Consider the following 25,944-nt stretch of genomic DNA (forward strand, 5'->3'; position numbering starts at 1 on the left):
TTGATATAATGTATTGATGTATGTGCCAAAGAAATTGCATATTTATTTTGGAATGACACAAACACATAATTTTATATTTCATATCACATCACGCACAGTGTGAGGAGAATGTATTCAGATTTTTTTTGGCAAATACATATCCCTAATGATCGTCTCTGGTTAATCTGTGAAGAGTCGAACATTGTGCAGCTTGCATGCTTTTCTCTCTGGGATCATGAACAGCTGCTTGCTCATAATTATGTTGTCATTCATTGTTATTTGCAAGAGGAAACTCACACTGACAGCTAGGATTTTTTTGTGCATTTTTGTACACTATATATTCTCTCATACAGTAACATGAACTGTTGTAGAAAACTCCACACTTGCTCCAAGGCCATTGTTTGTAGTGGCTTCCATTCTGAGTTTTATGATCTGTCTTTGCTCTCTGGGACATTTGCTATCAGCAGAAGCAGGCGATTTGAAATAGACTTAAGATATATATATATATATATATATATATATATATATATATATATATATATATATATATATATATATATATATATATATATATATATATATATATATAAACCGAAAGAAGACAAAAAGGAGAAGGATATGGATTGAGATGGAGAAGTAGCAGGCTGATTACAAGGTGTCAAAATTGCCAGGAGCAAGAAGGTGAAAGCAATCAGGGGTGAGAAGAGTGCAGCATTCGTGAGGGGCAACTAATTATCCATCTCATTTGTGGAGAGAAGCATTTGAGGCAGCTCTAGCCCACTGAATGGTGACAGATTGGTGCGGAGGAGAGGGGAGGTGTTAGAACAATGGAGCCCAGCTCACCATCATTACTGCATGCTAATCAGCACTGCTTCTGCACCACCAGTCGGTGCTGCAGAGAGTTCGGGGAGACAGGGAAGTCACCGGCTTCAGGGGACCACAGTCACTTCCAAGTAGAGAAGAGAGGGAGGAGACTGATGTAAAGTAGAACTGCTGGCACCCTGGTTATCTCATCTTTTATATGTATTCTATGCAGAAACCACTTTTTGTATCCTGTGATATTATCATGTATGTGCATAATAAGCTACTTGCACTGGTGTGTTTTAAAGTAATTGAATGAAATTCTTAAAATCTCCATATGACATTATGAAGAAAAAATAATAAACATAAAGTATTATTATTATGTTTTTTTTTACAATTTGCAGTATGTAAAATTTGAAAGCTTATATATTTCACAGGCACTATATACACAAATCTTCTTGCTAAGTTAAAATAATAAAATGAGGAAAAACCTCGGTGACAAATGAGAAGTGTCCATGTACTGTAGGCGGTGCAAGAAAGAAAACAAAAAGAAGCAAAGAGACGATATCACATTATATTATGTCTTTAAAATATATATATTTTTAAAGTCAAACAAACCTTGTTCTTTTAGTACTTGGTGGTATTTTAGCCACATCAACAAAAATGGAACCACAATCTTGGATCCTGTTATTACAACTAGACTGCTTGACAAGTTTTTTTTTAATATGACAACACCTGAAAACAGCTATTACTGTGTGATGTACGATTTTTACACTTACACGATAAGTATAAGAATGCAGTAGCAAAACTGGGCTATATATTAGAGGGTTTGACAGAGTGCATAGTAATAATAGCAATAATGATAATGATAATAATAATAATAATAATAATAATAATAATAATAATAATAATAATAACATGCTGAATTATTTCCATGCAAATTTATTGCGGTCAAAAATCATTTTAAAAAATCAATTTTTTTTAATACATTGCTATATTAGTATTTTTGATTTTGAGTTTCAGATTCACAAACACCAGGTCTTCTGTCTCTATATTTAGATTTTGATGTTAATACAGGTTAAGAATTCTTGCAATATTTTACCACCACGAAACACACACACACACACCTGTTCTTTATTGCTAAGTATTTCGATTATAATTGGAGCAGATAATAGACAGATGAAACACCATCGCCCAAGTCATTATTTTCATCAATTACTCTTCTAAATATTTAAACAATGTTTTTCAGATCGTGCTATTGCCAAGAAGATATAACACAAGTGGGAAAAAAAGAGAGATTGTTAAAGAGTTTAATCAAATTGAAACAAAACAGAGAGCTAGCAAGTGGATTAAGGTCACCTGGCTAGAATGCCCTCTTCACATCAATGTCATTTAGATAATTAACAACTTAGGAGAGAAGCATATTCAACTGTCTGTGCACTGGTCACCGTTGGCATGAGAGACTGCCAACTCTCATGGCGTTGTGAGCTGAGAGTATCACCTCACAGTTGTCTTGCCATGCGTTGGGCTCCTCGTGCTCTCTGTGCAGAAGTGGTGGAGCTGACTTTGTGTTGGAATAAATGTGTTGAAGCCATCGCTGCCTGTGCAAAATCTCAGCGCAGCCTCTCTCCATTGTGTGTGTTTCAGTGCTGGTCTGAGAGCCCTGATTTCTGGAGCAGAGATTTGGCAGTCACAGCAAGTGATGACAGAGGCAGTGGTGAGATCGCACCCAGAACCCCAAAGGAGGCTCACATTTCAGGCGGATGAGAGGCTTGTTCAATACACAGAACACAAAAGCACTGATAAGGGGACTTTGATTTTGCCATTGTTCTGAAAATCACACTGCTCGGCCTCCGTAGGAGACTACTTTATATATTTACTTGAGGCTGGGAGCAGCGTTGGACACTTGTAAACTTTTTAAAGACATTTGACTGCCAATTACTATGCCAATAATTGTATCATTAAAAGTCTGCTTCTCAAGATGTCATCATCCCGTTATTTTATTGTCTCTGCTGAATCGGTGTAGGCTGTTTTTCTTCTTGACACATGGGGGTGGAATGGAGCACAGGGATGTTTGCAGAATGGTAACTCGCAATTCAAGGGTTAAGGCAGCATGAAAGAATCCATTCTCGGTTTAATGACCTAGCCTTGCTGGGCGAGGACGACAGGGAACATGCTCTTGACTTGTACTGAATTTGCCAATTAACACCTCCAATAACAGGCTGCCTCTGAACATCACCAATGTAGAGAGAGGAGGAGCAACTCTCATGCACTTTGTTTTTCAGCCTCTGATCCTGTAATGATAAGGTCTGTGATTTCCTCATACATTGAAAATTATTTTGTCTTATACGATTTTTACATTTTTCATCATTGGAGCTGAGCTGTGTGGTCATTGACCATCAGACTGGCAGTGATGTTGGAAATATTTTATTTTCTCCCCATGCTGCTTCATTCCTTATGTAGCCTACTTGTTGGACATTCTATTTTTTGCACATGCCCATATGGCCATGTGCAGCTTCAATTAGACACATGGCTGGTATCTAAGATACACCGTGCTTGATTAGCTTTGTCCCTTCTTATTGTTATATACAAAAACAACAATACTGTCCGTGAGAGATGTACCTGCAAAGATCTGTCCCTTCAAATAAGGTCCCCGTTTCAGTCACCCCTCTGGTTTCACACATGCTTATCAGACTCCCAAACAACACCTAGTACAGGTGTGAATATCAAAATCCCCAGTGAAAATCACAGTGGGTACTCTTGTGTTGTCCTCGGAGTCCTCTTACATGCAGCAGAGGTTTTGCATTGGGGCTGAGATGCTGCCGGCTAACAGCAACTGCAGAAACACCTTTGGCTAAGTGTAAGGTGGACAACTTACACCAAATGTGCTTAATGACTAAAAAAAACCCATCACCCAGATCTAATTGAAAAAGGCACCTAAGTGTACAGTAACTGAATATTGCCTAGTACAGTCACACAATAACACAGTAGTTTCACAATTCATTAGCGGGTACTTTAACAATATACAATAATTGAAAGATGGCTGCATAATTGATAGCAGTTCACACCATAGGAAAAGTGCAATGATCCATCTAATAATAGTAATAAAGTGTAGTTTGCTAGAATGCAGCAGACAACACTGAAGGTGTGAGCTGTGTACAGTTGTGACGACAAAGGCCTTGTCCTATCACTCTGTCAACATAACAGATACAAGCACTTGCAAAAATGTTAGTCATATGCATGTTGGAGAACTGAAGGGAAGATTCACAATACACCTAAGCAGATTAGAGCTCTCATTCTAATGCTGACCACTTCTGTGTCATGTGTAGAAGAATATGAACCTTGTTAGAGATGCTACATACAAATCAATTCATTTATTCAGTGTTAAGAAACCATCTGGCTTGATTAGTGCTGAAAGTCATCCTGGCAGGCCAGTTTCCTGACTGACACCTCATAGAATTAGTGGGAGGACGGCTTCATTTACTGTCTTTCCCCAGTACAGACAACACAGCTCATCATCTCACTGTACTCTAAGCTTAAATGTGAATTGAAAAGTCTTTCGCAGCCCCATTTACCTCAAGTCTTTGTTACAGTGCTAAGCAGATTCAAGATATCTGGGTTGTTGTTTATTAGTCTTAGATAGTGAGATATAACACTTTTTGTGTTCTCTTTGTGGAAGCTGTGAAAATGGCACGCCATATGTAATACACTTGCTTGCTGTTGGTCTTGCCAATTCCCCCAAGATCAGTAATTCCTGTGCCAATGCTCACACTCTCTCTTTGTCCTTGTGATTTGATTGAGCTTGTTGGATTGGATGAGCTTCTTTTCTGATGCCGTGTCTGGTGTTTAGTTGTTGATTTGATGTCACTTGCTGTCTGGTTAAAATAACCATTTGAACCAGAACATACGTGTTCGGATGTACCTCCAAGCAGCAGCAGTTGTTGAAGATAGTCAAACTGATATAACTGAAAGAAAAAACAAAAAACAAATAGTAAACAGGCAGCCAGGAGCAACTCGACAGATATAGATGAACTGAAGTATATTCTGGTTCGGCACAAAACAAATTGGCTGCATATTTTGTTCACACCTCGTGCAACCTGGGGATAGTGAGCACAATTCTCCCCCGTCATACCTGTGACAACAACCTGCAAAGTGCTCCCAATGCCCTAATCTGCAAAGCAAAGACCTGCTGCTGCTGCATGTAGATGTTGTTTTCTTCTTCCTTTGCTGCTTGTCCCTGTGGTTTTTACATTTACACGCCCACCAGAATCACACAAGGTAAAAGAGAATATGTGAGTGTCTCGCAAGCTACCATTTTTTTCCCTCAAAACATGTTAGCTTTCAGTAAAAGGCAATAAAGGCATACTGATGGTGTTTGATTTAGAAATGGCAGTCAGAGCATTTTAGCATCAACAGATGGCCGGTAGACTGGTTTAAATGAGTAACACCACTGCCTGCTTTAGAGTTGGCTCAAGTAGTAGAGTAGTGTACTACTGTCTTATCATATCTTCTTGTGTGAATGATGATGTCACCATGATAGATGCTACTCAAGTGGGATCAGACCTACTCAGTGATGCCTGTAGAGACTAGCTCTGGGAGATCCCTGTCTGGCTGCATTATTCAACAATACTCCTTACCTCTCCCAAGGAAAAGGGACTGTTGAATATTTGAAATACAGATTTGATTTTTTATTTAAGTGTATAGATGTAGATGGGTGAGGGAAAAAAACTAGAGATAGTGCCAGTCGGTGCAGCCTGGATGGTCACCAAGGCAACTTGCCGAGTTTTTCTAACTGATCTACGGGACTTCTTGGCTGTCTCACTGGGGGACGTTTGGAAAAGTGGGCTTCTTCGAGCGCCTTTTGACTGCAACTCTAAATTGACGGATCATTGATCATTTTTGGCTCAGACTTATGTCTCCCACTTAGTTTAGAATTTGATCAAACCTTCTTGCATTTTTAGCAACATGGAGTTGTATCTGTGCAATCCTGTTCTCACACAACACCTTGCGGAGCATTTGTGGAGCTCAAACTGTAGTTCACAGTTTGCAGTTTTACTGTTGACGATATTCTGCAGCGTACACTTTGATTAAGTAAAAGGTTCGGGGTCCCCTCTGGACTCCTGGGCTGTTTTGTGAAAGCGAATGTATCAATATTTCAGCTGCAACATAAGAAAGGAAATCTGCTCATTGATAACTACCACACACTGTGCCAGACAGCGCTAGCCTATTTCAAAGCGGCAGCGTAAAAAACATGGCTGCAGAACCACTGCTCAGATCCTGATGAGCCAAGCTGAGTATTGATCCATCTGGCTCTGAAGACACTGTCATGTCACCTTTGCATTTAAGTGTTATCTTGTCAGCTTCAAATGATCTAGCTGTCAGATCTGGAAAAAGCCGGTGTGTGTGATGTTGCTTTGTTACGATGTCTGCACCAACCACATATTTGATCCAGTGTTTAGAGACTGGTGCGTTTGATGATTTCTAAGTCATCTGTTAATATTATCAGGTATGACCAGATGATAGAGGTAGACGCTGTAGTATGTAATGTCATAAAGTCCATTCAATAAATAAACTAATAAAATGCCCACAGTATACATGATTGACCCATAAGTCTGACCCAGTTCCAGTCAGGACTCATTTTATTCTTTGTCTCTACCCGTATCACCCACTCCCTCTGATAATTAAAAAGACAACTTCCAATAAATGTTAGCACAGTCTCAGTAACAGCACAAACCAAGTGCAAATTGCTTCAAATTTGATCTCTTCTTTACAGCAAATGTAACTGAGAGTTAAAGGGTGGGAATCAAGCCCTGTGGTGAAAGGGCACAAACTATTCCAACCTAGGTGTGGTAACAGGGTGAAAATTTGAAAGCAAATTCTCTCAGTGCTAATGCAGCCTACAGCACCCCTCATGATTACACACCCACTGCATTGCACTCACAGCGCTAATTTTCATGTTTTCACTCACATTCACTGAAAACGTTTCCAGTAGTTTTTTCTTTCTTCCTTTTTCCCCCTCATAAACGAATCAGTGCACCATGTCCAATGTCTAATTTAGTTCCAGTGTAGCAGTTAGGTCATTTAAAGACCGGATCAGTTCTTAGAGGCTTTGGGAGACGATGCAGGCCGGAGAGCATGTCGGGGTGCTATAAAGGCAACAGCAGGACATCAGCCAGTAGTTCACACTTGTAGGAGCATACTGGTGAAGATGGACTCTATCTTGAATACGTACGGTATAGTATATTTATCATTTTCTCAGATGGAACTGTATCATATTTTTCTCACTATGTCATCTTTAAAAGATATGGAATACTGTAACACGTTGTAGCTGTACAGATAAAGTATCAATATCGTCAAACAAAACAAAAAAAAAATCTGATTACTATTAACGAGATATTTCTTTAAATGATCTCCTTGACTTAGATGTCGGCAAAGTTCATTAATAAATACACCGCTTCCTGAATGTGTTTGTTTGAGGCAGCGTCAATGTGAATAATGAAGACACAAATCATGTCACATTTATTTTTCCACTCAAACTTGGAGCATGTTTTCTTTCCCTGTAGAATTCAGAACTGATCATTAACCTTTCCTTTAGTTCCATCCCTTGCCTGGTCACATTTCCTCTCTATTTGGTTCCTGGCCCCATATGCCACTTTCCTATTTCCTGCCTGCAGACAGCAGGGAGTAGCTCTATTATCACCTTCCTAGAGCTGTCTTTGAATGTGAGAGGCAATTCCATTTCACTCAGCCATGGGGAGGAGGAGGAAAAAGCACACCAAAGAGCACACAGAAATTGGTTTAGGGTTACTTCTTATAGTTGAATGTAAGGCTATTTTGTTTTGTACTATTGTAGCCTTGGTTTAAGGATTATACAAGTCACTTTCTGTAGTCCAAGTGCAGGTTTTTGTGGAGTATGTCCAAATCAGCTCAAAGGTTAAGTGCTGTGTATCATGGCTCGCTGTTGTGTGAACATTTTATCGTCAACTCCATTTAGAAGTCACCTTTTGAAATATTAACAATCCTAAAGCAGTTATATTACACTACTGTGAAGCTGTGCTAAACATATCGAAGACGTCTCTAATGCTTTCACTCTCATGTGTGCCCGCTGCATTTTGCGGCATTTTACTCTAAGCCTGTGTTATTTTTGGGTTTGCCTAGGTCTTATATTCCAGCTTTTATCCGCGTCTACTTCTTTGGAATGGTAGGACTCCTGACAATATTGCTTCTGGATAAATTAAACATGAGTTACGTAGAGTGATAATCTGTGGGCCTCTCTTTTCACACTGCATTCCCAATGAGCTGTCTGTTGGCCTGGTGTTGTTGCCTGTGATTTTAATGAAGATTATTCTTGTAACACGACAGTCGCCTGTTTGCTCCTATTCTCCCCAAAATATTTTCTCTTCAAACTGAGATTTTTTATTTTCTTCCAGGATATCTGCAAGGAATTTTGGTTTTATTTGCAAAAGTATTTCTACTGCAGGTCAATCATTAGCTCATCTTGGATATAATTAAAATATTTGTGTATCAAAACTTGATGTTGATTAAACAGATAACAGGTTTGTGAGTTGTTTTTAGATTAAAAATTCATCATCATGTCAACCTAGTTATCGATTAAACTATACACTGGCAGACACAGCTGTGAAGGGGTAATTAGTACTTATTTTCATCCTGTCTAAGCAATGTACGCTTGCATAAAAAAGGCAAAGCTCAAGTTGCTGAAGAGAAACCTTCTGTTTTCTATTGTTCGGGTTAAGACTGATATTGCATGGGAAACCTCAGAGGATTCTCAGAGGAGTAAGTGCACACTTCATGGCATGGCTACTCTTAAAATGGAAGTGATGTTTTATAAATAATTTCAAAGTTACAAACATCAGCCTCACAATCACAGTGATTCAATGATATTCATTTGGCATAAGTCAGTTTCATTTCTCAGTGCTTTTCATCAGAAATGGCTTAAAAAGTAGAGTTAGTCTGAATTTTTCATGCCGTGGGCTTACTGGGGACAGTGGCCATGTTCTTCACTTGCAGACGTCTGACAGTGCATGGCAGCAGAAATAACAAAATGGTCACAAACCCCAACTGCACTCCGCGGGTCACATAGGCGCTTTAAAAATTAAAGAGAGTCGCAACAAACCAAACACTTGATAACAGGTCAGTAGCAGGTGATAAAAGAAGTTTTCATAGGGACATTAGCCCTTCTGCTAACTTTGTGATTCCTGATATTATATCCTCCCCATTTGTTAAACCAAATAATACACATGAGAGAGAGCGAGACATTTGTATGCATTCCTTTCTGGGTTTGTACCACCCAAATGATTACAATATTTCACAAGTGTCACTTTGCTACCGAATAGGTACGAGACAAAATTCACACTACCTATCTATAACTACACACAATTTCTATGCATCATTTTCTGTATTTACTGTATGGTAGGTTTTCCATGCTGAGCACTGTGTGTAGATGATGGTTCATAGACCCATACTATTATAACTATAGGAGAGTGCTAATTACCATGCTGTCACTATCTTATGATGTATAAACAACTGACAGAATGATGGAAGATAAAAATAACTTAAAGCAACATTCGCTTTTGCCTCTGCCTTATTCAAGAGATAAACAGATGTGCCACGCTGCTGTGAATATAAAAAAGCATATTCATGGTCTTTAGCAATTAAAGCAAAGTGAAATTAATGACATGAAAATATCAAACCCCTACGGATAAATTGATTAAAAGAAAAAGTAATGAAATAATAGAGATTAACAGTTCATTTTATATTTATTATACACAACACAAAACAATATGTTAGTAAGGTGTTGGGTGCCATTAGATCAAATCCACTGTGTCTTGGTATTGATTGTATAAGTCTATGAACTCTACTGGAGGGATGAAATGCCATTTTTCCAAGAGATTTTCCCTCATTTTGTGTTTGATGGCGCACCGACACATCCTTTCAAAATCTCCTATAGGTGTTCAATTATGTTGAGCTCTGGTGACCGCAAAGGCCATAGTACATGACGCACATTATTTTCATACTCGCTCAAGCATTTGGTGACTCCTCGTACCCTACGGATAGGGAGGATTTTCATGTTTTTTACTCTTTCATGCACAAAATAAATTGCATAGGTTTAAAAATATAAATTGGCAAATAAAAAATAAGGAGGGAAAATGATCCAAAAAGCTAAAATTTTATTTTTGTTGCACTGTGTTGCAGATAGAGACACACATATTAGTATTGTCTTTGAGATAATCAATGTTTTCAGTGTAGGCGTAAGTGTGGTAATTAGTACCAGCACTGACTTTACTTGAATTTCCACTAAACTGGTGGATCCTGATCACCTGTCCTGAGGTTAATTTGCTGTGAGCTTTGTGGTGGAGAATCGCTGCTGGATCTGGTCTGGCTGGCCGACCCTTAAAGGCCATCAATAATGAGCAGGTGTAGGAGTGCACTTCTGCGTAGACGCGTGCCTTGGTGTGTCCAGGGAGGACCGCTAATAAGGGTTTAAAAGCCACAACTGTCCACCCCGCCCCTTAGCAGGCCTCCAGCTGTCTTTTCTGTCAGAGAGCACCCTGATTCCCTCTGACAGAGCAGATCACTGATGGCAGAAAACCACATGGGGCAATAGTTATGTAAGCATAGCACAAAGCACCACCACACTTGGTCAGATTAGTCATGCTAGTTAATTAAAGCCTTAAAACAAACACAGGTTTTGTGTTTTTGTTAATCAAAATGAGCCTGAAAAACAGGAGGAGAGACTTCACTTTGATTTATTGATGGAAATTGCAATGTGACGTCTGGCAAACAACATATAAATAACTTAAGGGCCATCTTAAATGCATTCCCATGAAATTTTTAGTGCCACTGTAATATAAGCCACTACCTGTCATGAATCCCAAATAACCTTGGCTCCATCCTCTTAGTTCAGCCCAGTGTGCCTCATTCCTTATTACTGGCCTGACAAGGAAATGTTTACCCATCCGACAAGAGACAAGCCATTTCATAGTCGGAAAAAGCAATTTCACCTGACTGGAGTAGCACACTATGTCCCCATATCCTTGCTGGCTATAATTTTGTTGTCATTTTGTGTGCTGTGATCATATCATTGAAGTGACAGTACTGGGCATTAGGTAAAGTCCCTAAGCTGGTGCTCACTTTCAGGCTTTTTCTCTCCTTGTCATTCACATTGATTAGATTAGACCCAGGTGGCAAGCAGATTCCTCTGGCACAACAATAAAAAGATGGTGATAAGCTCCTGAAGAACACACACTGTTTTTCACTTGACTGAAGCTTGAGAAGATTTAAAACACAACAATATTTTTTTTTTAGTTTTGCAAATCACTGAAGCTCTCACAAGTGGATTTGTTGCAATATGACCCTGTTTTTTTTTTTTTTTAAATCTATTTTTGTTCAACATATTTAAGTCTTTGAATGAAGAAAAAAAAAACCTGCACCTTATATTGTTTAAGAGTAGATATGGTATAAATACTCTGCACAGGGTGCCAGTGCATTAAGCTCAGCTGATCAAAGGAGGCTTTGTGCCAAGTGGGAGGCAGAGTCCCTAACCTGCACTCAACCTTTCTCCCAGAGGGACAAAGCTGGCCACGGGCATAACAAATCAGCCCCCCATCCTTCCCTCCCCTCCCCTCCCCCCTCCTCCTCCTCCTCCTCCGCCTCCTCTTTGGTTATGTCCACTAACTATGGCTGAACCAATAGAAAGAGAGGGTTTACTTTGATAAACAGGCACCAAAGCACCTGGGGAAACAAGCTGAGTGGCTGCACGAGTGATTCAACAATTGGTTTATTCAGAGAAAAAAAACTAAAAAAAAACAAGGCTATTTTGCTTATTAAAGATCAGTGATGGAAATTAACCATAATCCGGTAATGAGGAGAGTGCAGAGTGGCCTCTTCTGCTTGGGCACAGACAAGCCTGTGCTTGTATGTTTCACAGGAATAGATTGCTGGACCCTATAGTCTTATAGTAATGACCCCTCTTGTTAGCTTCAAAGATTCATGGCTGTTCATTAGAGATACAAACTTGTGGAAGTACCCAACAGTGAAATTCACTCTCTCTTAACCTTTTGTTGTTCAGATTATATTATGCTTGACTAGTGGATAATGAGATTGCAATTTAAGTACACAGAAATTGATCGGTGAAATTAAAATAATACTACTAATACTACTACTACTACTACTACTAATAATAATAATTATGATAAAAATAATAATAATAAAAATATATGTGTATATCATTAAGATACTTGCTACTGTTGTAGGTTATAGATAATAACTAAAGGTGTTAATATTGTCAAGTCAAGTTTATTCATTTGGCCCATTTCAAACGGCAGGTGTGGATTCAATGTGCTTCAAAAAAAAAAAAAAAAAAAAAAAAAAACACCTGAGAAAATTCATAGAAAAGAAAAACACATAAGACTGCATCATGAGCAATTACAAGGGAAAAATATATGTTCTATATATAAAAAAGTGTTCATATAGTATTTTATGAAATACTGGGCACACCTTTTTATTTTACACAATTCCACAAAATCCCATAAAATGAGGTTGTATTGGCATAAATGATTCTTTGTGTGCTTAGAGTGACCTGGTTATTTATTCTCTATCGTTTTAAAAAGGCCATAAAATAGAGATTGGACAAACCTGTGAATTGCAGTATGTGTTAACTTGATAATAACCTTGTTAATACATTAAACAGGAAGGTGTTTATGGTTATAGCTGACCTCTGCACTGGTGACTGAGTCATTGTAGTCATTCTAATTCTTCTTTACATCTTCTGAATCAACATTATTCTAATAAAGTTTTTTCAAACACTGGAATATATTTTCTTTATGATTTCAGGTGTTGAATTAGCTCCTCACATCAATCTCTGACAGTAAATTTTGTAAATATTTTCTTCACATATCTTTTCTCTGACATATTTCTCACATCTTCATTTTAACATCCATCTAAAAATAACCACAAAAAAAAAAAAAAAAAGATTTCAAATAAATATATTTGCCGTTTCTTTTCTGTGAGATGTACTTGCCATAACAGCCGTGTTATCAGTGCACTGGTTCATAACTTTAGGGCATAAAATATTAACCAGCACTGGGACTCATAAACACATCTTCAGTGGGACGCCATGATTTCACGCTATATCACAAACATTTTAAGGCATCGGATGCACTGCCTGTCATGGACTGTCATTTTTGGTGTGTTAATAATATATCTTGGCTTCTCCGGTAGACATACTTTGGCACTCATGGCGCATAAATAGGTAAATAACACCGATAAATAGGTAAATAACGTGTCTTGCGGGTTGGAAACAATCTTTATAGACATTGCGCGTTATTATTTTGGTGTGTTTTTTTTTCTTGGATGATATACATTAGAAGAAGTAGTCTGTATTTTAATCAAATTTAGGCCCATGTCACACTACAAACAAATCACTTTGCTCACAGCGCTCCTCAGATTGTCCTAATTAAGAGCTGTCTAATTAAATTACAGACATGAGTTAACCAATGGCATTACTTGTTTCATTAGCAAAGCAGGGAGAGTGATGGAGAGAAAATCCTTCCTGATTGCAGGATGGTGTCAATTGGCTAATTTGCTGCCTTCGGTACTTCAAGTCATAGCAAGGCGTTTTCTAGTGTTAGATTAGGAAAGGCGTGTGCAAAAGCCTGTGATATAGGTTGAGCTAAGAGTGATTTCCTATTGAGCTATGCAGGTCGAGAATTGCATCTCGCCAGCGAGTGATATCTCCAAGAAATTTATGAATGTGGGCAGTGGCTTTTCGAGCTCCGATGGATCAGAGCTTTCGTTGCAGGACCATCCTATTATATCTGCAAGTGACAACCTGGAGAGAACTTCACCTCTGAAAAAAAACTCTAGGGAGATGACGAATCAGTCAGAGGCAGACAATTTTCCCGACTCCAAGGACGCATCAGGGGACGTCCAGAGGGGCAAACTCTCTCCTGATCTTCACGGAGTCTCTGACATCCGTCATAATTTCGATGGATCTGCAGGAGAAAGGTGCATCTTTTCTCCATCTACACAGCCGCAGTCAGTCTCAGCAGCTCCCAGTGCCATGTTCCCGTACCCAGGCCAACATGGACCAGCGCACCCGGCTTTTTCTATTGGAAGTCCCAGCCGTTACATGGCCCACCACCCGGTCATAACAAATGGAGCTTATAACAGCCTTCTGACCAACACTTCTCCTCAAGGCTACCCAGCGGCCGGCTACCCTTACGCGCAACAGTATGGACACACTTACCAAGGAGGGGCTTTTTACCAGTTCTCCTCGGCTCAAGCGGGACTGGTTCCGGGGAAAGCGCAGGTGTACCTGTGCAACAGGGCCCTGTGGTTGAAGTTTCACAGACACCAAACAGAAATGATCATCACAAAGCAAGGACGGTGAGTATCCGCGTATACGCTTTTCTGCCTAACGCGCACTGGATGAGCGCATTTTTTTTACGGATCACTGTCAAGCTTTTTAACCCAAATACGCATTAACATCTAATTCTGTCATTTTCCTAAATAATAATAATAATCATAATAATAATAATAATAATAATAATAATAAACGGACTTGGCACTGCACCAAGGAAAGACGCGGAATCTAATCTGAATGCAAACCTGTTTTTTTTTTTTTTTATTTGTGATGACAAGCCTTATTAAATAATAGAATAACGTGTTTTATGTAACTTTTCCTTGATTTTCCACAGACGAATGTTCCCCTTTTTAAGCTTCAATATTTCTGGCCTCGACCCGACTGCTCACTACAATATATTTGTGGATGTAATACTTGCTGATCCAAATCACTGGCGGTTTCAAGGAGGAAAGTGGGTGCCATGTGGAAAAGCAGACACAAATGTAATAGGTATTAAAATGTATTTATTTCCACCCTTATCCATTGTACTCACATTTCAGAATACATATTTTAATTCCATTATAAAACTGTCTGTTTTCTTTGACTATATTTTATGCATTCAGAAAATCAGTTAATAATATTTACTGGAAATCTAGTTTTATTTTTAAACAATTACACATATTTCATTTGTTTAATTTATGTTGTCTTCGTATTTATTTATTTATTTTTTTAGGAAACAGGGTTTACATGCATCCGGACTCCCCTAATACCGGTGCGCACTGGATGCGTCAGGAAATATCATTTGGAAAACTAAAGCTTACAAATAATAAAGGTGCCTCCAACAACACGGGGCAGGTAATAACACATAATAAGCACTGTTTTAATCATGGATATTTCGTCAGAATGAATGTAATTAATAAGGTAAATATATTACTGTTAAAAAAGCATGCTGTACAACTTGTGTTACTTTTTTCCTTTGGTTTTTCCTTGGAATGAATTTCTGTCAAACTGTATGGATTACAAATGCAACAATTGTGTACTCATTATTATTCTAAAAAATCAAAATGGATCAGTTTGGTATCCTTCTGGTCTTTCCCAACTTTCTAAATCGTGAGTTTCTGACGTGCGTCTTTAATTGAATCTCCAGATGGTGGTTCTTCAGTCTCTCCACAAGTACCAGCCCAGGCTCCATGTGGTGGAAGTAAACGAGGATGGGACGGAGGACACCAGCCAACCAGGAAGAGTCCAGACTTTCACCTTCACAGAAACACAATTCATCGCCGTCACAGCTTACCAGAATACTGATGTACGACCAGATTAGAAGTGACCCTGCACTGCAACACAAGCGTCCAAACAAGCGCATCTCACATCTGACATGATCATGGACACGTGTAAACTCAAACCCTGGATATTTGACTTTTCTCCACTGAAATGAAGAAAATAGGATAAAAATATGAAATGGCAATTATCTCACACCTTTACCAGATTGTTTTTAAAACTCTAAGGTTCAACACTAGATAAATTAACAGTATTTTTTATCGCTGAAATTGGTGCGTAAAAGGCACATTTTTATATTTTCTAATCAATTATTATTTTTCCTCAGATCACGCAATTGAAAATCGATCACAATCCGTTTGCTAAAGGATTTCGGGACAACTACGACACGTAAGCTTTTAGTTTTTGCCTTTTGATGATTTTTCCTTTTTTTGCATTGTGATTTGACTGTAATTTGCTAATATTAACACATAATAATAAAAATAATTTGATGCTTCATGGAAAACCTGAAAAATCAGTTGGAGTATTTATTATAGAACAATTAAATGCACGAATCTACTGGATAATACGTGGAACTGTTGCTCTCAGGGATTGAGAGTGCACATTTGGATGTTGTGACTGTTAGAAATGCAATCGAAGCTGAGTTTTTAGTTCAAATGATAAAAATGACTAAAATTCTGACAACTAAAACCCTGATGATAATCAAACATTGAACATAAGTCATGATTTCATTCTTCTTTATTTTAATCCACTGTAAATATTTGCACATAGACTGATTTTTTTTTTTTTTTTTTACTAAATATTGAACATCATCAATTATTTCATACCACATCACAGACATAGATCCAGACTCTATTTGCGTCCAGATTGGGTTTAAATTCATAAATGTTCTGTAAAGCTGTCCCCATCTCACCTCTGGAAACAGTTTTTCACTTTCAAAAGGTGCCATTCCACAATGCAAAACAAAAAACAGGGAGCATGAACTGGATATTTCATGTGTTTTCTTCAGACTGAACCGGCCGTTGCGCACTGTTTCGTTTCTGAATTGTTTCTGTGTTTTTCTTTTCAGTGTCTACACAGGCTGCGACATCGACCGCCTAACTCCATCACCGGGTGACTCTCCGCGTTCACAGATCGTGCCGGGTGCGAGATATGCCATGCCTAGCTCTTTCCTACAGGACCAATTTGTCAGCACTTATGCCAAATCTCGCTTTCACCCTGGCGTGGGGACTGGTCCTGGCACGGAGCGCAGCGTCCCACTCGGCAACAGCTTGCTATCCCCGCAGCAAACCGAGGAGCCCACTGTTGCCACCCCCCCGCAGCGATGGTTTGTCACCCCTGCCAACAACCGACTGGACTTTGCAGCCTCGGCATACGACGCCGCTGATTTCGCCGGTAACGCGGCCACCTTGCTGTCCTACGCAGCGGCCGGAGTGAAGGCTCTTCCCCTGCCGACTGCAGGCTGCTCCAACCGGCCTCTTGGCTATTACGCAGACCCGTCAGGCTGGGGAGGACGCACGACGCCGCAGTACTGTGGCGTCAATAGTAAATCCAGCTCGGTCTTTTCGTGCTGGCCCGCTAACTCTCTGGGCGGCAGAGCAGGCCCCAACTACCTGGCCGAGGAGGGAGACTCCATCCCGGTGACGGAGAGGTCACCGATCGGCGGCTCGGAGGAGACCAAACCCAAGGACATGTCAGAATCCAGCTGGATAGAGACGCCGTCTTCTATTAAGTCCATTGATTCCAGTGATTCTGGGATCTTTGAACAGGCCAAAAGGAGAAGAATCTCACCTTCTGCCACACCAGTTTCAGAGACAGTGTCCCCATTAAAATCGGAGCTTTTGGCACCGAGGGAGTGTGAGAAAAACTGCACAAAGGACATTGGCTATTACAGTTTTTATCCTCACAGTTAAAAACAAAGGAAAATCTATCTATCTATCTATCTATCTATCTATCTATCTATCTATCTATCTATCTATCTATCTATCTATCTATCTATCTATCTATCTATCTATCTATCTATCTATCTATCTATCTATCTATCTATCTATCTATCTATCTATCTATCTATCTATCTATCTATCTATCTATGTTGATTGAAAAAAGAAAATCAAAAAACAAAAAACGGGACTTTCACCTCCGCAGTTCATGGCCAAAGTGTACATTCTTCCACATCTGTCTGCTCAGTCCTTTCCTGGGTCAGACGCCTGTTTTCACACTGTTAAGTCTAAACTACATTGTAATTATGAACAAAATGTATATAATATTGAGCATCTGGTGATAGTGATTGGATGTACACAAAATAGATGAAATCGGATTCATTTAGGCCTAGTGTTTAAAATGCGAGCCCTCTTCTGTTATAGTAGCCTCAAATGTTAGTCAAATGATATTGAATCTGTACATGAAATGTTCTTGTGTAGCATATACTGGCATAATAATCTCTGTCAGTGGAAAAAAAATATGTATTTTGTACTTTATCAAAGCTGTAGGCTACCAAAAGGTTATGGCGTTATCATCACTGCTACATTTATGATACATGTGGTTAAATAAGATATAAATGTTGGTAATGTAGATTTAGGGTCTTTTATTTTTTATTTAAGTCGTTTTTTTCATAGCTTGTATGCTAAGATGTTGTGGAAATCTCTGTATCTGCTGTAATGTGATTTAAACATAATAAATGATGTTACCATCAGGAAAAAAAAAAACTTGTTTCAAATCTTGATTTTCTTTTAATTCATGATGCGTTTGTTGTTGTTGTTGTTGTTGTTGTTGTTGTTGTTGCATGAACGCGTCATGTGGAGCGTTGATGTTAAAATAAATTCACATTGTAAGGATTATTTTTGGATGAATTCGTTGAGGATACTGCACCAGAAAGTAGGAGGAAATACAGTTCCATCTGATCTGGTAAAAATCATCCCAGTTTCATGGTACTAAGGAGAGTCTTCATTCTCATCGTTGTTCTTTGCGCACGTATGAAGCTTCCCAAGACATGTCTTTAAAATCTGAAACTCTGCCCTGTTGTGTTTTTACTGATTGGACAAAATTATGAAGAATAAATCCTGCTGAGAAAAAAGGTCAGTTAAAGCCTTCACTGTAATGAAAGATATTCTACTAGAATTCTCTGTGACTAAACAATAAACAAATTTTGGAGCAACATTTGGTGGGAATGACTTGGCCATTTACTTTGCCAAGGAATCCAGGGTGAAGTTTTATTTATATATATTTTTTCTGTTTTTGATTAAACACACTGAAAAACTTTGTTATGTGTTCGGCTGCCAAAAAAGTAGAGCCTTGCTTTTCTTAAAAATGCTGAATTGACCACAACAGACCCGCGTAGGATAAACTGAAAAGATTTCATAAAATATTCTTTTGGAAAAAAAAAAAAATTAGCATTTTTCAGTCACAACAACTGCCAAATGAGTGGATTTTTTTAATGATTCAACAAGCTCTGCCTTTGTCATGTTGACCTCTGGTAACAAATAAATCAGGAGCAGAATATTTTAATTATAACTGATGCATAATAAAATATGTTCTAAGGTAGGATTTCAATGAGAGGGAGCCAATAAAATGTGTGATATTTGTTTGTAGAGTGTGTGTTGAGGTGCTCACTGATAGGCCTTCCCATTGACAAACAGCAGATGGCGACAACTGAATGCAGGTCCCGTGGAAACCGGATCCGTGGACCCGGGCCCGGAGCTCCAGGCAGCAGCAAAACCTATTTAAAAAAAAAAAAAAAAAAAATAGAGAGAGAGAATAATGACAACACTTAGACTAAAACACGTGCATTTTCCAAAAAATACTGTTTGTTAATATAAACCTGTTATTTATGCCTCAAATGAAGAATGCACTGCGGTTTTTCCTCTGGATTCAACACATGGACTGTGATTTTACAGCAGATGGCGATACATTACAGCTAGTTAAGACATCCATCATCCTCACAGGTCTCAAAACTGTTGTGCCAGGCTGATTTTTTTTAACCTGAATTCCCAGGCACTCATGAATATTGAGTCTAAGTCTGAGTTTAAGTCTGTAGGTCAAGTAGATAAAACCAAATTTATTTAGTTTGGGAAAAAAATGTAAAAAATATCACCAATCTGTTTGTGTTTCAGTCTCTGTCACTGCTGGAACAACTATTGCTGCAGGTGGACTGTATTAGTCCAGAATTCATTCTCAAATTAAACCCCAAACATGTAACAACCCTGAAATTTCTGTACAACTCTTATTAGGCCTGATATTAATTGTTAATTTCTGCCTTTGCTCTGAGTTTTATTGTTTTTGTTATTATAACTGTCGCACTCCTTTATCATTCAGTAAAAACATGACTGAAAAAATTCTGTAGTCTATTTTGGCCAATAAATAAATAAATAAATAAATAACTCACTCTCTGGTAAGTCATCAGTTATTTTCTACTATAGGTATCTTATTTTATCAGATATATTGTAGATTACAATTTATAGGTTATAGATCATGGGTTGGCAACCTTTGCTATCTAAAAAGCCATTTTAGGACAAAAATAGAAAAAAAAAATCTGTCTGGACCCAAAAGATATCCTTATGTGTTTTACCACAATCAAAGTTTCAGTATATTTACAGAACTACAAATAAATGACAGAACTAAACTAAAGAAAATGGCAAAATTTGCTATTATTGAGTTGAGTATACAGATGAATACCTTCAGTGTCATAAAATAAAAAGCAGTCTTCAAGATTCAAGATAGTTTATTGACATTATGTGCACATAATGAAATTTTTCTGAGGTAGTTCTCAGATAGTTACAAACAGAAGAGAAAATATAATATCAAAAACACTAAAGAATATGCATGACAATATGAGAAACACTAAAGGATTAGTGCATCAAGACTATGTAGAATCAAAGTCTTGTTTTACTGCTCCTACTTTTTGATTCATTTGGAGTGTAGTCTACATTTTTACAGCTGCTTAACATCAGAATAACTTCATGGTTGCCAAAATAATATCAAAATGTGATTTAAAAAAAAAAAAAAGAAAAGAAAAAATAAGTGTTTCCATGTTGTTGTTTTTTTTTAAAGCCAAATGGAGCCACAGGTTGCCCATCCCTGTTATAGATGATCAACATGAATTCCTCTGGTAAAGAAAAAATAAAATGCCTTCTATGAACCATTTACCTTATTGATAAAGTATCATTAAGTGTCTATTTATCAGCAACGTAACCCATAAAGACCCAGTGCTACTTCAGTGTCAGTTCCCAAATGGATTTTTCTCTCTATTTAATCTTTCTTAAGTGATTTATCACCATACATCATAGTATTATCCTATAAATTTTGCATTTTTTCAGTAAAAATCAGGGATTTTCCTATATTTAATTTACTGATCATGTACTTAAATCATCATGATGAGATTACATTTGAGGGTTATTACATCAAAAACAGAGAAAACTGAAGAAAAAGTGACTTATTCAGTAAAATCTATCAATAACTGAACATAAACCAAATGTCTCCTTCCACTGTCATTGATTCAACTCCATGGGTTTTGAATCAATGTTGTAGATGAAGGTGTTTCCACATTCACTATACAGAGCCTCTGAATGTTCAAATGGGTCATATCTGATGACCATAAAAAGGTGACAAACTGCATTTTACATTATTTCAATATATTCATAAGATTAGTGGTTTTAAGTTATTAAACATTTTAGATCAGTAGATTATTTTAGGTAGTTGGCTCTTTATGGGTTAATGAAGACTTAGTCTATTAAAAGAGTCTGTTTTAGGCTGTTATGGAATGATTAAGATTATTTCAAGGGATTGTTTTTATGGCTATTTTTTCCTAGAATCCAGTGCTGTGTGTTTTCTTTTATTTGGATCAGTGTGGCTCTAGGGTTGAAATGCCAGAAATAAAAGATTTAAGCTGCAAAATAGTGAAATTAAGTCAAATTAAGCTTTAACAAACTGACAGTAAAATCCTACAATGAGCAGTAAACACATGAAAGGTCTCCCAGTCGCTCTGTGTGAAGTGATGTTGATTATATAAGCTCTTTACCTCCCTGCCTGTAACAAAGGCTAAATACATCCAGCCTGACGTGTCCGCGTAAGCCTGCAGAGATGCGCATGTGTTTTTATCAACGGGCAGCATCCGAGAAGCGCTAATCATCCCCGAGCTGCTGACCGACTCCGACAGGAACATATGACCGCTGTGTGGTCGCTCACTTACGGCTACAACTGACGGAATTACACCCAGCGGAGGTTCTGAGTTCCAGCTCTATGAGAGAGAAGGAGAAAGATGGACACCAAGGACAAAGGCGCACAGGTAGAGCCTCTGCTGCCAACGGTAAACACACACATCTACTCAGACTAACAGCACACACAGATCAGGGCTTCACCACTGTCTTTTTTTTTTTTACACCACTGATCTGTAAAAATGAAGTTAGGAGATGTAAAAGTTGTTAGGAAGATCAGCATGGCATCTGCACCTGTGGAGCTCTGGAGTAGTTGGATCCTACCACATGCTGGGCTTCTGCACTGACAGAATAATGACTCACTGCAGTCGTGCAAAATGCAGATATTGCACATTTAGTGACAATTTGTGAAAGCTGTTTCTGTAATGAGCCACTATCGAACTTCATGCTCAGTGCTGAACTGCTGCAGGCATGCTTTTTCTCCTGTTTTATTGACATGTTTTAAGCTATATTTGAATGTTTTTATGTTTGTGAAATAATGTGTGTCCTGGGTTTTTTGCTCTTTATTTTTTTATATGATAAATCTTATTCATGTCCTATTAATTCATATACAGTTGTGGAAAAATGTTAGACCACCCCTTGTTTTCTTCAATCTCTTGTTCATTTTAATGCCTGGTATAACTAAAGGTACATTTGTTTGGACAAATATAATGATAACAACAAAAACAGCTCATTAGAGTTTAATTTCAGGGTTGAAATCTATCCATTTTCCATGTTTTCTTGATGTTAACCAAAGTCACTTCAGTTCTTATATCAATAACTATGGCATTGTACTGCCAAAAAGTGCTTTTAGGCATTCCATGTTTTCTTTTCTCTGTTTTAGTCACATAATACACACAGGAGTTAGTACTTGATTGCATAACCATTGTTTTTGATGACTTTTGATGGTCTAATAATTTTTTTCTGTGTAATTCAATGCGATAGATTTTTCTTTGTTAATGCTGCTCACTGTAATGCCATATGTCTTCTTCACATATGCAATTTCAGCATTTCTACTGCAGAATGTATGAAATGCAATCTGATAACATAAATAAGTGTCTCAGGGGAGTTTTGCATTGAGACTGAGGGGCCTATCACTAGTATGTGTGCTAATCCTTTTGGAGGACATTTGTTGATATCATTTGCTGTTGACATCAAAACAGATTTTTACATTTAGCCGAAGGTTTTACACTGACATGCATTTGGCTGAGAGCTTTTTTCTTTCTATTTTTAGTGCAGTTTGGCTTTAGCTTTGAAAAGTTAGGTCACAACCTGGTCTGAGAAGTCACGCAACATTTCACATCACACTCCAACAACTTCATCTGACTTGGAGAAACACTGTGTGTCAATGTGAACATGTTTTGTGTAACTTACCCCGGAATTTTCATCCTCACTTACTGATTTGTAATTATTCATAGACCTCTTTAGCCATTAAACTAAAGGGTTGTTTTTTTTTTTTTATTTCAGGAAAGTTCACCTTTTGGTTCATCAGTCGGCCGTAGAAGTTTGGTAAGTTAGGTTTTATTTTGGTAATTTGAAAGTCATCACTCAATATGCATGTCTTTTTGTGTTTTGTATATGAAATCAGTCATTTTATAGTCTCACTCTTTTGTCTATGGGTACTAATCATAGATCTGTGCATAACAAGATGATCACACACTCTACCCAAGCAGTGCATATTAAGTAAACAGTGAGCTACAGTTCATGATTTGTCTTCGATTAGATGCCGGACACCAGTGGTGATGTCACTGCTGTAATCTCATGAGAGTTGACTGTGCCGATAGACGCTCGATCACTTATTACAGTTGTTTGACTCACCAGCAGGGTGTCTGCATCTATCAGGCATGTTGTGAAGCAGGGGAGACGAGTTTGCACAGAGCTCAGCTTTCAGACTATGTTGCGTTCTGACTAAACTAATCGAAAAGCAGCGGAATCTGAGGTAACGCTGATGCATTCTGAAGAGTTGGAGAATCCATGGGTCTTCAACCACCAGGTAGGACAAGGGTTGATGCTCTGGATCTTAGCTGTTGTAACATTGTAGTAGCCTCATGCCTTTTTTAGTGGAGACATAAAGTAAACTGTTTCATAGATCTGTAACTCTGTAGCTGTGTAAGTGACAAAAAAGGTTTCGCAATAGTCTGAGATTTTCACAGCGTGATTAACAACTTGGAGAATATCACCTTTTATAGTGCTACACAGTTACTGTTATCAGCTACAATGACCCATTAAGGAATGAATACAGGATTAAATAATCATTTAATTGCAATTGAAACTTGAAGTCATGGAAGTTAGAACAAAAAGCATCTATTTTCAAGGTAAAAATAGATAAGAAAGCCGTACATCTGTGTGACACAAGTAACCACTGTCTCTGTCTGGTTGCATTTTTATCACTACTACAAATAATCAAAAGGACATGGCATGATAACAGTGAATTTTCATGCAGTTGTGCACCATCAAACTGGTATCCCATCAAATCTTGTCAAAAATAAACATTTAAGCTGGATAACAGTCATTGATCCCTCTTCCAGTCCTTGGAGATGGATCCAGATCTCACATCTGCTGAAGAGTGGGATCGCATCTTAAATGGAAGCATTTCCAAAAACAAATACTGTGCTAATGCGTTCTCTTACAGGATGTTGAAGTTTGCAGCAGAAACATTTAAGGATTATAGTGCATTTTGTGCCACATGTAAGCCTGTGCAGTTGATGATAATGCTGCCACTGATGGTTCCAAAATTGCCACAGCCATCTGCAGGGATAAAATCCAAGTATGTGCCACATCATGGGATATCATTTCAGCTGTGTGGGCTGCCAGTTTTTTTAAAGGATATCAATAGTAAATAGTTTACGAGACCAAATACACACTGGAGTTAAGCTTATCTGGACTGTACTTGCTTTATAGACTTCAACTTTTCACTAGATGCCTTTCTTAAACACTCATCAGACCCTATTCTTCTTTAGTTGGTGGCATCAAAAACATCATATGTGTGTCAGACCATGGCCTGTTTATTGGTGCTTACACACAACCATGACAGTTCTTTCCATTAGTGGATTTCTAGGGCACCAACATTTACTATGGTACATTTTATTCCTCATGAAGTTAAATACATGACCCTTCTGTAAAGCTTTTTAAAGTGCCAGACATGAATGTCGTTTTTTTTTTTTTTTAATGTTAGCATTTTTTTTTTCGTACATGGGCTAATGTGCAGTGCTTTATAAAGGCATACAGACAGTTTAATCTGAGCAGTTTCTCGATGTTGACTCTTGCCCTATGTATCTGTGTGTAGAGATTATAACATCAGCCTCATAGCCTGACCGGTCCATGTGGCCCTCCAGCTGTGAACCAGCAGTGACCTTCATTATCATGATGCCGTGATGGTCAGCTGGTGGTCAAGATGGCTGGGGGAAAAGCTGATATAAACTGAGCTTTTGGGATAAAAATACTTACTATGATAAATGCTTTGAGTGTGTTTTGTTGAAGAATAGCTGCCTTCATAAAACAGATGTAGATTTATTTAGCCTTCTCGTGCCCAGCTGGGGCAGCATGGAATTACAGTAAGTTACGTGTCAGCATCAAATGAGTTTTACTCTTAAATCCATATCACTGGTGAACTGACCAGTGTGATAATCATGTCTAAGTACTTGCTTTGTGTTATTTAGACAGTGTATGTACTGTATGCATGTCATCATGGTAGGGTAGTGTTAGTAGTGAGCTCACTTTAGTGCAATGCTAAGATACAAGACCTAAATATTTGCTTATGATATTGCCAAAAATAGCACAAAAATAGTGTGAGTAAAACTGATGTTGATGACAGTTGAGATTAAACAGAGGATTAACAGTTTTAATTGAAGGGGCGTCATGAATTTTGACCAACTGCCACTGTCCAGGCAAACATTTTTCCTCCCACTACTGGTAAAGATAAAAGAATCCAAACTGTCCCACCAGTTTTATTGGACAGTGTTTGGGAAGGGTACAGCCAATACTGACACAGAAGATACAAATTACAGACTACTAACTTTAATTATTTAACCTATAAAAAGATCCAGTGCTACTTTTGTGGCAGTTCTCAAATAAATTTTTCTCTCTTTTTAACTTTTCTTAGCGATTAATCATCATTTATTATAATATTATATATATATATATATATATATATATATATATATATATATATATATATATATATATATATATATATATATTATCCACTGCATTTTGCATTTTAAAGTGTATATCAGGTATTTTCCTGCATTTAATTCACTGATCATATAGATGTTTATTAAAACTCAGATTAAAGTTGAAGGTTATTATATCAGAAACAGAGAAAACTGAGGAAAAAAT

The 25,944-nt window shown here is 37.9% G+C and overlaps 2 protein-coding genes across 4 annotated transcripts in view; both read left to right on the forward strand.

Moving 5' to 3' along the window:
- The first annotated feature begins 13,495 nt into the window (after positions 1–13,495).
- tbr1b (T-box brain transcription factor 1b) lies at positions 13,496–17,403 on the forward strand. The gene is made up of 6 exons (XM_030124592.1): positions 13,496–14,187; positions 14,499–14,653; positions 14,877–14,998; positions 15,291–15,449; positions 15,747–15,808; positions 16,488–17,403. The coding sequence occupies exons 1-6, from the start codon at positions 13,496–13,498 to the stop codon at positions 17,329–17,331; spliced, it is 2,034 nt and encodes a 677-aa protein (XP_029980452.1). The 3' UTR covers positions 17,332–17,403.
- Positions 17,404–21,502: 4,099 nt separating this feature from the next.
- The window catches only part of slc4a10b (solute carrier family 4 member 10b), a 36,852-nt gene continuing 32,410 nt past the window's right edge, over positions 21,503–25,944 (forward strand). Inside the window, exons 1-2 of one of the 3 annotated variants that reach the window (XM_030124589.1) lie at positions 21,503–21,719; positions 23,074–23,115. In XM_030124589.1, the coding sequence (XP_029980449.1) occupies positions 21,672–21,719; positions 23,074–23,115 (90 nt within the window). In that variant the 5' untranslated portion in view covers positions 21,503–21,671. Of the gene's footprint in view, positions 21,720–23,073; positions 23,116–23,402; positions 23,600–25,944 lie in introns of those variants that run through there. The other 2 variants (XM_030124590.1, XM_030124591.1) reach the window with 2 other exon arrangements.

The sequence above is a fragment of the Sphaeramia orbicularis genome, chromosome 21 (genome assembly GCF_902148855.1).
Source record: "Sphaeramia orbicularis chromosome 21, fSphaOr1.1, whole genome shotgun sequence".
NCBI lineage: Eukaryota > Metazoa > Chordata > Actinopteri > Kurtiformes > Apogonidae > Sphaeramia > Sphaeramia orbicularis.